Source organism: Elgaria multicarinata, chromosome 2 (assembly GCF_023053635.1).
Source record: "Elgaria multicarinata webbii isolate HBS135686 ecotype San Diego chromosome 2, rElgMul1.1.pri, whole genome shotgun sequence".
Classification (NCBI taxonomy): domain Eukaryota; kingdom Metazoa; phylum Chordata; class Lepidosauria; order Squamata; family Anguidae; genus Elgaria; species Elgaria multicarinata.
In genome coordinates, this window is record NC_086172.1 from 28,296,398 (window position 1) to 28,309,469 (window position 13,072).

General features: G+C 40.6%; 1 protein-coding gene across 1 annotated transcript in view; it reads left to right on the forward strand.

Moving 5' to 3' along the window:
* RFTN2 (raftlin family member 2) overlaps positions 1-12,862 on the forward strand; it is a 37,219-nt gene extending 24,357 nt beyond the window's left edge. The window contains exons 8-9 of the mRNA XM_063116210.1: positions 7,075-7,153; positions 12,180-12,862. Coding sequence (XP_062972280.1) covers positions 7,075-7,153; positions 12,180-12,446 — 346 coding nt within the window. The 3' untranslated portion in view covers positions 12,447-12,862. The remainder of the gene's footprint in view (positions 1-7,074; positions 7,154-12,179) is intronic.
* Positions 12,863-13,072: the final 210 nt, after the last annotated feature.

The following is a 13,072-nucleotide window of genomic DNA, read 5'->3' on the forward strand; positions in this document are numbered from 1 at the left end:
GGCTTTAAAGATGATAACTAACATTTTTATTTGGACTTCAAAGCAGCATTCTACACCGGCTGCAGTTTCCAAATATAGGCATCAATATGCGCATTACTTCAGCTTGCATATTAATTCTTTAACATGATAGCAGCCATAGCTATTCCTGTTACCAGTCTGGTGCATTAGAACTTATATAAGATCACCAGGGCCACCAGTCTTTAAGTATGTATTTGTATATGTATCTGTATATATTTTCTTAGTCATGTAAATTGTAGGCATCCCAAGCCCCAGGACACTCCTGTAGGTGCCCAGAGCTTCAGCACACATGGGCTAATGTTTCAGCGCAATAAAGGCAACAAATTTGAACATGCAAAGAAATGTGCATGTAGATATGCTGCCTCCATCGAAATGAATCAGGCAATCCTTGAGAGCCTGGGTAGTTCTCACCATTCCTGTAGAAAAACTCTGCATTGGGTATGGTATAGTAGCCAGACTAGAAACAGGGGAGGGATTGATCTGCAGTAAGTACTACGCAGTGACATTCAATACTTACTGAGACGATCGATCCAGACGAACATAAGTACTGTGTAAAGCCCATTGATTTCAGTTGTAAAATTAAATCATGTCCTTAACTTTGGTTGGCCCATTTAAAACAATAAAATAGTTCTTCCTGCTTTCAAAACCCCAAACTGTTTAGCATATGTTTTCTGTCCTAAATAATAAAGTAAAGTATGCATGTGACCTCTTAAATAGAGTACCAGTCTACTGGAGTGTGCACATAGCCCTTTAAAAAAAAGAAATAAAAGGCTAACATCCTTCAATAAGCTGTTTGACGAAAAGGTGGTTGACTAGTTGACATATAGATTTTTGGCTTATCATAGTAAGCCCATGTACACAGCTCAGGCTGTTTGGATCAGACTGATAAATAGTATGCACATGTACCCTGTTCAGCCAGGGATCTGCGCACAGAAGACGGTCTGCGCGTACACGGTTCCTAGATGAACTAGAGCACTCGTGACAATGGGGTAGCATATCATAATGGGGAAGTCACGTGATTTATGTTTACAAGAACAGTCCTATGCCACTTAAATGATAAAGCCTTCATTAAAAATCTATATCAGTGTACCACTATGCCAGTATACACTGATTACAATTCTGAAGTCTAAACACAGTAACAACTTCAATGAAAAGATGGGGGAAGTGTCAGATTAATTTGTATTTGTGTGATAGGCTTTATGCTGTCTATCTCGTCGCGGATTTTCTTAAGAATGCAAATTACATCTTTGAATACAGAATAGCATTTTCTGCAGTCTACACTGCTCTTTTCCCTTCTAAGACGCTGAACTCTTAACCTCAAAACTCAAGCAGAATTTCAATAGCTTTTAGTATCTATGTCTCATTGCACTGCTAAATGTAAGGTACAAAGTTGTTTGTGCTTTTCCCCTGCATCAATTCAAACAATCTTCTGAGCTCAGAATTACATCAGTATTATTAAGATCTGGCCGAAAACCTTAAAAACTCTGTAAATAGAAACAGAGGGATGAGACCAGAGAAGAGCGTTGCTCACACCACAGGGCATTCCTGCTGCCTCCTTCACACTGCAGCCCCCTGTGCACCCCTAAAATAAACTCTTGAGTGATGGGGGGTCCTTCAGAACAATATGGGATGGAGAATTGAGGAGGGGGAAATTGGAATGGGGGGAGCATATACAAGCAAAAGTGTCTTCCTCTTTGCTCAAGGTACTTTTGGATCGACCACAGAATGAATAAAATAGTCATTGAAGCTGACTGCCTTCTAGACTGGGGTGTTTTAGACTCCTTAAACCTGCAATCCTGGGCACGTTTCGTTTGACAGTAAAACCCACTGAGCTCAACGACACTTATCCTGAGGTAAAGTGCATAGAATTGGACTTTATCTCTCCAGGGCAGTTTGGGGTTTCCAAAGCTTTGAAGGACAAAGGGGTATATGTGAGTACCTCTCTAATTAGGTTGTTAATTGCATGTTGATAAAAGAATGTGATGTCTATTAGTGAATATTTCTGCCACTATTTTAATGCGTATTTAATTCTTATTTGCCGTTCCTATCTTTTCCAGTGCTGCCTTTTCTATCTCTCAACTGGATCTATATTCTTTGTCAAGTCCTTAAGAGTGTCCCAGTTTATGGAATGGCTTGCCGGGAGAGAGTCGTCAACTTAACAGTCTTCCAGAATTTAAGAAAGCCGTAAAGACTGATCTCTTCCGGCAGGCCTACCCAGTTGAATTTTAAGATGCCTTTTTTAATGGTGTGCTGTTTTGAATGATGCACTGGTTTTATGTATTTTATGGTGTTTTTATTTGTGTTGTACCCTGCCTCGATCCAGAGGAAGAGGCGGGTAACAAATTATTATTGTTGTTGTTGTTGTTGTTGTTGTTGTTGTTGTTGTGTGTTGATTGGCTCACTTATTTGAGTTGTCTGAATTGTTTTACTGAACTGTTTCTGAATTTGGTACCTTTTTTCCTGCTGGGAATACTGCACTTTTAACAGCTGTATCACAGGCACTAACTTCAACAGGTGACGGTTTCCGTCACTGTATCTTCATGCAGGGGGATGCTTCTCCGTTGAATTTCCATTATGCATTCCTTAAAGGCAGATCTACCTATGCAAGACCTGCTTCTCGAAGACAGATCTAGAAGCCTAAAATTGATTAATTTTAGCAGCACCTCGAGACAACAACTCATTTTTTAAAACTTAGAATAGAATCTTACATTAGAATTTTAATCAAGGCTGCAATCTAAACATATATATTTGATGTAAACATATATGTACTGACTGGTTATGTAGGAAGGTACACACAGTCTTTTGACAACAAGTACTGACAATTAGTACTAATGTACTGTTTCTGTATAGAAAAGGAATCCTCGTGTTGGGTTGATTTTAGTCCTGAAAGAGCCCTTAATGGGTTGTATTAAGTCTCTTTCCTAACATTTTTGCAGTAATAACAGATACCCTAATTGACATCCGGGTGATCTATCCCCCTGTGTGCTCCATTTCGGATCTGTAATCCTGCACTGGGTACTTTGCTGGCTGAGGTTCAGCGGGAATCTTCAAGGAGCAAGACCTTTCTGGTGGTGGCTTCAGCTTTATGGAATGCCCTTCCCAGGAAGGCCTGCATAGTCCCACCACTGTATGCATTTAGATGTCAGTTGAAAGCCTGGCTTTTGGTGAAAGTTTTAGGGTCTGGCTGCCGTTGTTTCTGTGTTTTATTTTTCTGCATTGCTGGGTATTGCTAGGTTGTTGTTTTTTGCTGTGGTTTTATTGTTTTTGGAGTTGTATTGCTTTTTTCTTTCATGTAATTAATTATTTTGCACTTTAAATTTGGTCTGTAAGACACTTAATATTTATAAAGAAAGGTGGGATATACATTAATAAATCATCATCATCATCGCACAAATCTAATCCCATATATACGAAAACTGACATTGCCACAGGAATGAATCAATTTCTAATTGCTTTTTCCTCTGAAATATAATAGAATTGGAAAAGCATCTCCTTCCCAATGACTACAGCTCCAACCAGCCTGTTTTTCAGTGGCCTTAATTGCCCTTCCCTGGTTATTGTAGGCGAGGCAGTCTGTAGTGCAAACAGCAAATTGTTAGAGCCACCAACATCAACAAAAAAACCCTAAATATAATCAGAAAGTAGTAATGCACGCACGCACAGAGACAATGTTAAAAAGTGAATGAATTACAGAAATGTGTTATCTGTGCTCAGTATTCCACCTCAGACCACATACATTTTTGGTAAAGATTGTTTTAAAAAATGTGTGGACCTATAAAACAGCTCCTTTTAATGCACTTTCCCTTCCTCATTGAAATTCAGTGGAAATCCCACCATCACTCAATTCAATTGTGAATTAAGCCCCTGGACATTGCCGTGTTCAGCATTTTAATAAGGCCAGGCATCGCACATTCTAAAGTTGCTTACACTCCAACCAGCACATTCACCACTCCTTTCTTTTTAAAACCAAAGTTTAGCCAGAGTTAAACTATTTTGATTAATCTGCATCTGTGTGTGATAGGATGCACAGATAAAGAAGATGGCTTGTTCCTAGAAAGATTCCTAGGATCTGCACCATTTTCCATCAGGAAGGGAGTCCTGTATATATCCCCTCTCTTTTTACAGCCTCCTCAGTCTTTCCCAATGGAATCCATTAGAGTAAGGATGGCACCAGGCTGTTTCAGTGCGCAAGCATAAGGCCTAGTTGCGTGGCCATGCTGTGACAGTACTTAGGCCCAAGCTAGAATCTGCACAGCAGATGCATGTAAGCAGTGTGTGTGTGTGTGTGTGTGTGTGTGTGTGTGTGTGTGAGAGAGAGAGAGAGAGATCTTTTTTAAAATAGAGGCTGCAAATATTTATTTTTATTTATTTATTATTGCATTTATATCCCACCTTTTTTCCTCCAAGGAACCCAAGGTGGCGTACATAATCCTCCTCTCCATTTTATCCTCACAACAACAACAACCCTGTGAGGTGGGTTGGGCCGAGAGTGTGTGCCGTGCCCAAAGTCACCCAGTGAGCTTCCATGGCCGAGTGGGGATTAGAACCCGGATCTCCTGACTCCCAGTCTGACACTTTAGCCACTACACTGGCTCTGCTGGGGGTCCATCAGGATATAGATATCCCTTCCAAAGCAGCTTTTTCACCTATGGTAGAAAGGAGTAGCGCTGGCAGGTAACACTGGGGTGATTTGGATCCCCAGTGTGGCTTCCTCCCACCGAGTGGTGCAATGGTAAATTTTGAAGTGCAGCTACTCATCATGATAGTCCCCATAGCCAAACCTCCACAAAGAGTACAAAAATGGAGGCCAACCGTATTGATCCATATCAGCAAACAAGAAGCAGGTCTTTTGTAAAGTTAATGGAACTTAATTTCCCATTCAAGACCAAGCCACCCCAAAATACTTTGCGTTATAATACGGATAGCTCACAACAATATATTGCTGGGGAGTCTTCCCTTTGAATCATAATGAAAGTCGGGATATGCTATCACCATCTACTGGATACTCAGATGTAAGCATCTTGGTTACCTTGAAGCAAATGATTGTTCATCTGCCCACCCTTTGAAACGAGCAAAACAAACCTTTGCTCCTCCTACCCTGTAAACCTTTCCCAAGCCAAGGAGCAGCAATATGCACTCCTTATGCGCTCAGCCCATGGGCTCCGTACAAGCGGCCTCCGTTCCTTGGAGTTTGTTTAATATGATCTTAGGGGAAAGTGTAGTGTGTTGTTTTACCTGGGCATAGAAAAGGGAATTTCAGCATGTGTCATTTGTATATATGGAGAACCTGGTGAAATTCCCTCTTCATCACAACAGTTAAAGCTGCAGGAGCTATACTAGAGTGACCAGATTTAAAAGAGGGCAGGGCACCTGCAGCTTTAACTGGTGTGATGAAGAGGGGATTTCACCAGGTTCTCCATATATACAAATGACACCTGCTGAAATTCCCTTTTCAAAACAACTGTTAAAGATACAGGAGCCCTGTCCTCCTTTTCATATGGGCACCATAGTTTTACCATAATGGTTTCAGGCTGCTATGCTATTGCATTTTGCAGGAAATAAAAAAATGGTTTTTTTTTTAAGAATAAACAATTAACTGCAGGAGAAAGGAAAACATAGGGGGCAGGGCGGGAGATTTCACTGGCATATCTTTCACAGGTGAAAAGATACATGAGCTGAAAGAGCGCAACAAAGCACAGATGTGAAAGTGCCCAGCGCTCAACTTGCTAAGGAAACAGAGGGGGATGAAAACTGGATAAAAAACCCCAGGTGTGATGGAGCTCTTTGTGTAACATTTTCAGGAGGGTGGAGGTACTGCCATGTGAAGGAGGGAGTTGGGGAAGTCCACTTCCATCAGCACTGTTGATCTGTATCCAACCCAAAGGCTATAAAGGAACACGATCGAAAACAGGTTAAAGTGCATTTAAGCCCATATTTTTTTCTCTGCGCCAAATTTAGCTACAGCATCCTCATTCAGTTTATAGCCTTTTGAGAATTCAGTGGATAGCCTAAATAACTGGGTGTTGAAAAGGTTGGTGCTTGAATGACATGTGATTGTTAACTTCTGTAGCAAATGTCATAGTTGTGAACTGGGTGACACATCTAAGCTTAAGAACAGTAGCTGTGACACATGGATAGTCTGTGCATTTCTGTAGAATTCCCTGTCAGAAGTTGTTCCCCGAGGGATACCCAAATTGCTCCTTCAGTTCTCATGAGTTCAATTTGTGATGGTCTTTTCCCTTTTTTAAAGGGAGAATGTTTTCTGGGCATGCACACACTTTCCCCCTGACTCTGAAAAGTGGTTGTGTGTGTGTTTGTGTTCATTCCCTATATTCAGCTTTGGAGAAGTAAATGCTCAGGAAAAAAGTGTGCATGTGGATGGTGTTTATGTAGACTTTATACTGCAGCCAATATTACCTTTTTGGCAAGCTAGTTCAATGTATCAGTCGTGTCGATCGCTTTCTGCTTAGAAGCAAAAACTACAACTGTGGAAAGATCCATTAAGGAGCATCCTCTCCTTACCTCACCCAGAACATCTGGCAGGAAATAAGTGTGATCTGCAGCTATTCCTGGAGAAAGCTAAAGTACAATTGCGACAGCTGTTGTTTGAACCATCAAAAGGAAGATTTTTAAATCTGTAAAGTGATGTGTGAAGAAAATAATCTTGCATGTAAACTTTAGTGGAGATAGGGCTAAGGTTGACCTGGTAGAGTACATGGCCCACTTTGTATGTACTTTGTAGAGTATATGACATGGCCCACTTTGTTAAAGCTAAGCAGGTTTAGATCCAGCCAGTGCTTGGATGGAAGACTGCCCGGGAACTCTATGGATGCTATCTCGAGGTCCATGATGGAAGAAAGGCAATATATAAATGTATTAAAAGTGTGTGTGTGTGGATGTGAGAGAGAAAGAGAGTGAGTAATATATGGCATACCACAGAAAGTTATCCTGCATCAGCCTCACTCATTTCTATCAGCGTGATAGGAATGTAAATAAAAGGTAAATAACACATTAAATAAAAATAAACATACTAAAACAGCTTCTTTAATTTTTCAGTGAGGGAAATCTGGCCACTAAGCAAGTGGTTTTCCTTCAGAGGCCTGTTACGTGGACTCCAGCTGTCCAGACGCCTGAGGTAAGGTTGGATGATCTGAGTTGATATGAACAGACAAAAATACAGATGAAGAAAAATGCCTAATTAACCTGGTGCATCAGTAGTTCATAATGGTAATGTTTGTAATTACATAGAGGGCCAACTTTGGCTTCAGAACAAGGGGAGTTAAAAGCAAAAATGAGAGTTGGAGCCTGAGATCCAGGCTAAAGTGATTTCCTCAGATAACTGATTGATTTGTGTATCTTTTCTCCTGCTTTCTTCTGGGAGTTTGCTGCTTAACAAATTGGCTAAGATATAACTGTATAGCCTTTAAAAAGAAATTAGCTGCAATCCCCCTAGGATCTTAGTTGCATATCCTGCAAAACCACTTGAGGAACTTGGGCATGCCACTGCAATCCAGAGCAACTATACAAATTATGCCGAGCTTTGTCTGGGAAAGAAAGAACGTCATTATTACTAGCAGTAGTCAAATTCCTCCCCTCCCCCAACTCCACTATAAGAAGCATATTGTGTGAAGTTATGCAACTACAGCGATGAGCTGTGCAGCAGACAACTATCCATTTCCTCACAGGGTGGAAAAGACATTAAATAAATAAAGGGCTCCTAATAGCTTGTGCAGTTGTTGACCTCAGATGATCCTTCATCATTCAGCTGGGTAATTTCCCTATGAGTATTATCTGGGCAAAAACCACACTGACCACTACACAGCTGCTTGAGCAGGGTGTGGTGATGGTGGCAACTGTTACATCCATGGCCGGCAATAACCCCCTGTACATCCAGTCACTATGGGTCAAGTACTGCATTAGTAACATTTTCCTTTAGAGGGCATCTCTACAAGCTGTGGCCATCTTCAATGCCACCTCCAGGGGCACGTTTTCCTTTATGTACTTTTATTAGGGAACATACTGAGTTGGTTTGTTTATTTATTTATTTTCAAAATGTGTATAGCGCTCCATATCTGAAACAGATTCTGGAGTGGTGAACGTAAGAATTAAAACAGTGAAAGATACAAAAATGTAAGAAACATTGCTATACTAAAATAACAGAATGCCAATAAAAATAATGGCTTTCAGTCAAGGAATGCTTCCTAGAATAAGACTGTTTTCAGGAAGCGCCGGAAACAACACAGTGTTGGTGCCTGCCTGACCTCCGGAGGCAGGGAGTTCCACAGAAAGGGGGACATCATGCTGAAGGCTCTTCTCCTGGTGGACTCCAGTCGAGCCATAAGTTCATGTGGAACCACCAGGCACATTCCATCTGGTGACATCAGTGACTGGGCACGTTGATAAGGGAGTACGCGCTCTTTGGGGTATTCTGGTCCCAAGTTGTTTAGGGATTTTTTGTACACTAGTACCGTAACTAATATCTAAAAAGGCTGAAATAGTTCCAGAAGAAAATGAGAAACTCTGCAGATGATTTGCATCCATTCTTCCCCTTTCTAAATTTCTATTGGCCATCTGGCACTCAAATTTTTGCAGCACTGAAGTCATAGTTGGGACTTCCCCATGAATGCCAGACAATTGGAGAGGCAGCAATCAAGGTTGGCTCCATTGATTGGTCACAACCGAAGAGGATAACATTGCAAAACACAACCAAGTCAAAGAGATATATATGAATAGATAAAACAGAGGAGTAGGTATTACTGAGCAAAGGAACATAGGAAGCTGCCTTATACTGAGTTGGACCAGTGGTCCATCAAGGCCACTATTGCCAACACTGACTGGCAGCAAAGACTCTCCAGAGTTTCAGGCAGGATTCTTTCTTAATTCTACCAGGAGAAGCCAGAGATTGAACTGGGATTGAACCTTCTGAATTCAAAGCAGGTGCTCTAGCACTGAGCTGTTGTGGGCAATTAGTAGCCCTTTATCTTAATCTGTGGCATCCAAGTTAGTTATCACATGGCAAATATGAAATATAGCATATTCTTCTCACATCTGTGTTGTCGTTGCTTTCTTCATCTCTTGCTTATATAGTCTAACCTCCCAGACTTACTGCTTTAGAAATCCCACCACCACCACCATCCATCCATCCTGTTTACTTATCCGCTGTTACAACTATTCTACTTTCCCTCTGTGTAGCACAAGCGCTTGTTTTGGAACAGATTTATCTTATTTCATTTGTTTAGTTGTTTATTTCTGGGGTGAGAATTTCAGGCAGAGCCCTATCTACTGAACTTACACACTTCTTCACTCACGCTGCCTATAATCACCATTTTTAAAAACCACAGACTATTCAACTGCATGAAATGCATTCAAGAGTTAAAGAAAATTGAGCTGAAAATTAAGAATCAGAGGAAAGAAGGGAAATGGGCTGTTGCTGTTTAAATGAGCAACTAGTGCAAAGGAAATGTGCAAAACAACACTTAAATCTATATTGGGAAAGAGATGTCCAAAGCACCTGTATCAGGTTTGCCTTTAAAAATAGTATCTCCTCTTACATCCAGCACCAGTTATTTTTCAAGAGGCGTTTTTTTCCTTGCATACGAAAACAGATGGATTCTCAGGCTTCTTTTGCAAGGCACAATAAAATGCTGGTGGAGGGCATCTGGCTTGAGGGATCACAAGCTGAAGTTGCCCATTGTGCAGCAAGTAGACAACCCCTAATCTTGAAAGGCAATTGAGATTGGCAGTTAAGGATGCAGTAGTCTTGGCTTGTAGCCACATACAACATTTTCACAGGAACTAGTACAAGATCCTCATCTATCAGTATGTCAGATCCTGTTGGCTGAGGAGTTTTGCTTTTCATTCCAGCGACAACAAGAGGGTTGCTAACTGTTAGAATGGTTCTGAAATTTGTTTGTCTGGTTTTCTTTTTTTCTTTTTTTCAGGCTGTGTATATTTTAGATGTAGTCAGAAAAAGAAACACACAATATTTAACTCCTTAGGAATGAGCACATAATAGTTAAAAAATGGATACCCTGGTTGGTCACGACTGGCTAGTATCTCTTACATACCAACAAGTTCTGTAGAATGAATTGCTGCATTTGTTGTTTTGAAATAACCTGATGTGGTAGTCACTTTTCAGGTCCACAGCTGAAGGGTGAGCCTCTCTCTCTCTCTCTTTTGCTACCGAGTAGAAATACTATATAAAACCAATGTTATTATATAACACTAGCGGTTGCCAACAACCATGTCCGCCTCCTGTGTGCCTCCCACTCATTTTTCCATCACAAAATAGACCCCTTTTAATCTGGCCTTTTTTTTTAAAAAAAAAAAAAAAAAAGGTAAGTGCTGTGATCTGCTGTGTGCAGGAAAAGAGGCGCAATAAAAACAGCACCTGAATGGGCCACGTGGTCTTTCTTTACTTCCCCTTTCCCCTCCGTGAAGAAAGAGGAAGTCATGAGGGACAAAAGCGGGGCTGGTGAAGCACCGATGGGGAAACACGATTTTCCTGTGTGATGATGCTCATAGTTTGGTTTTAATTCACTGTTGTTGTGCTTCCATCAGGAAAAAGAAAAGTCAAGCAGCTGAAGAGATAAAGTACTTTGTGGAAATTTATGCAAATGTATCTCTTCAATCTAGATCTTTCACAATGACTACTTTTTAAGCCATTAAGAGTGCAATCCTATGCATGTTTGGGCAGAAATAAGCCATCATGCCAGCTGAGAAATGCTGTATGACATTTCTTTCTAAAAATGCATAGGATTGTGCCCGAAGGCTTTAGCTGTGCATATCTCCCTGACATCCTTTTTTCTCACTAATATTTTTATTTTCTTTAGCCTTTTTTAGATCAGGTGAACAAAAAGAGGGAACAGGAGCCGTCCTATTAAAAACCTCACTTCTGGATGATCTGTCTATATTCCATGTTAAAATAACTTCAGTTCCTGGAGTTTTCCTCCTAGAGTGGTGATAAATTCAGTACTTGTATATCTTTAAAATCGTGCTCCCGCTATGCAAGTGGTATCAGCTAGCTGGTGAATACCTCCCACATACTAATCCAGGAGTCTGAAGTTTTCCATTACAATGAAATAAAAGAGAGGGTACAGAATGGCAACCTTATGCTTCTGTACCTCAAAGGCTGCAAAGGGCAAATAACTGCTGATCCCCCATAGGACTGTTTGATACAGAATATCTGAACAGAAGGACACAAATGGAGTTAACCGATCACTTTAGACTCAAATTATATAGAAGCACAATGTATTTGTATTGCAATCTCCCGTGGCAGAGACTTGCCATTGTGTCCATAAAATTCTCATGTCAAGGAATGTCGCTGTATAAATGATGCTGTTTAATAATAAAACATAGGTGCTTTGAGGACAGAAAGTATCTTCCATTTTAGGCTTAAGTCTGTCATATATTACATTCATTTCAAGGGGGGGAGGGGTAATTTGCCTGAAGAGTTAGGAATCTGATTTTCACATAAACAGACTTGATAGCCCCTGACATGCTCCGGGGGCTTGTATGGCAGTACGAAACTACTGATGGCTAACAAGAATCAGTATTTGTCTATAGCCCTAATATATATCTAAGTCAATGACAAATTTAATCTAGGAAAATACATTTACTTTCTACTGGGTAAAGAATGCCTGTAGAGAATGGAGTGATTCTGAGCAAATAACCTTTTGGTTCAAAATCAAACATAGGACCTCTAGCACTGTTAAAACATGGGCAAGTTAATGGTCCTTTATCACATTGGCACCACTAGTACCCTTCTGTTGGAATGCAGGGCTCAATGCCTGTTAAATTATTGTTTGTCTCTGCTATAGTGTAGGTACTGTGTAAAGACATTACTTGGCGGAGTCCCCTTTAGATCACAGCATATAAAGGCTTTTCAATCTCCTGGGAACTTGGCTGCACCCTGGGATGGCCACACATCATTATGCCAACAGGGATGAGGAACTGTGTGCCAGAATTGGAACTGGGTTTAGCTGCACACGATAGATGCCAAAGTTTGTATCAGTGCAGAGGAAGCCAGCGTATGGGACCAGACTGTAAATTGTGCAAATATTCAGCCGCTCGACACTTTGTTCTGAAATCTACACACATATTCAATCAGGTTCCTGCCCCTGCGAGCGCTTCCTAATTCAACGGTTCCCTTTTTATTTCAGAGGAAAGCTACCAGGCAACTCAAAGAAGAAAAAGGCAAAGTTTCAAGCAGAAGTGTTGGATTAGACACAGCTACTTCCCAGCCCACACAAAATAAATGCTCTACAGATGAGTTTCATCTATCTCCTTCTACACAGAATTGGGCCAAGGACGGACCCGTCCAGTATGGAAGTTTCCCTGGATTCAGCAGCAGTGACAGCGTGCTAAGAGAACTGGATGATGGACAGTTTGACCAAGAAGATGGAGTCACTCAGGTCACTTGTATGTGACCAGAAACTGGGTTAGAGGGACCTGTACATATTTCAAAGAAATATAAAAATAGGATTTACTTTTTATATGCATTGGTATAGTTCTCTCCTTTTCCGCTGCCAAATATGTGTACATTGTACTCCGCATTCCCTAACTCTCTGCAATTGTGCTGATAGAACAGCTTTATTTGTGTAGTAGTATTTTAGCAGAAGGGTTCATTTTTAAGTCTACTTTCTTGGGATGTCACAGTCCTAGAACACGGTAGCACTGATAATGATCTCAGCAGCCCTTCTGACAACTGGAAACAACTGCAGATAGGATTTTGGTTTGTTTTATTGAAAAACATGACACTTCCTGCAAAGTGTGGAAATATGTTACAATAGCATTGCCCTAACATACTATTATAAACATAAGGTTTAAGAATGAATTAAAATCGTACATTAAGAAGTATGTGTCTCTTTTAAGTTTAACATTTAAACATACTAAAATCAAATCAATAATTGAGTGTAGTTGCGGGATAGTTGGCCAAAATACGATCTGTGAATATCTAAAAATCATGACCATAGGGAGGGAGATATAATGCATATAATGTACAGGGGGTAGTTTAATGCAAATTGCAGGGCAGGGCTGATCATTACTGGGATCA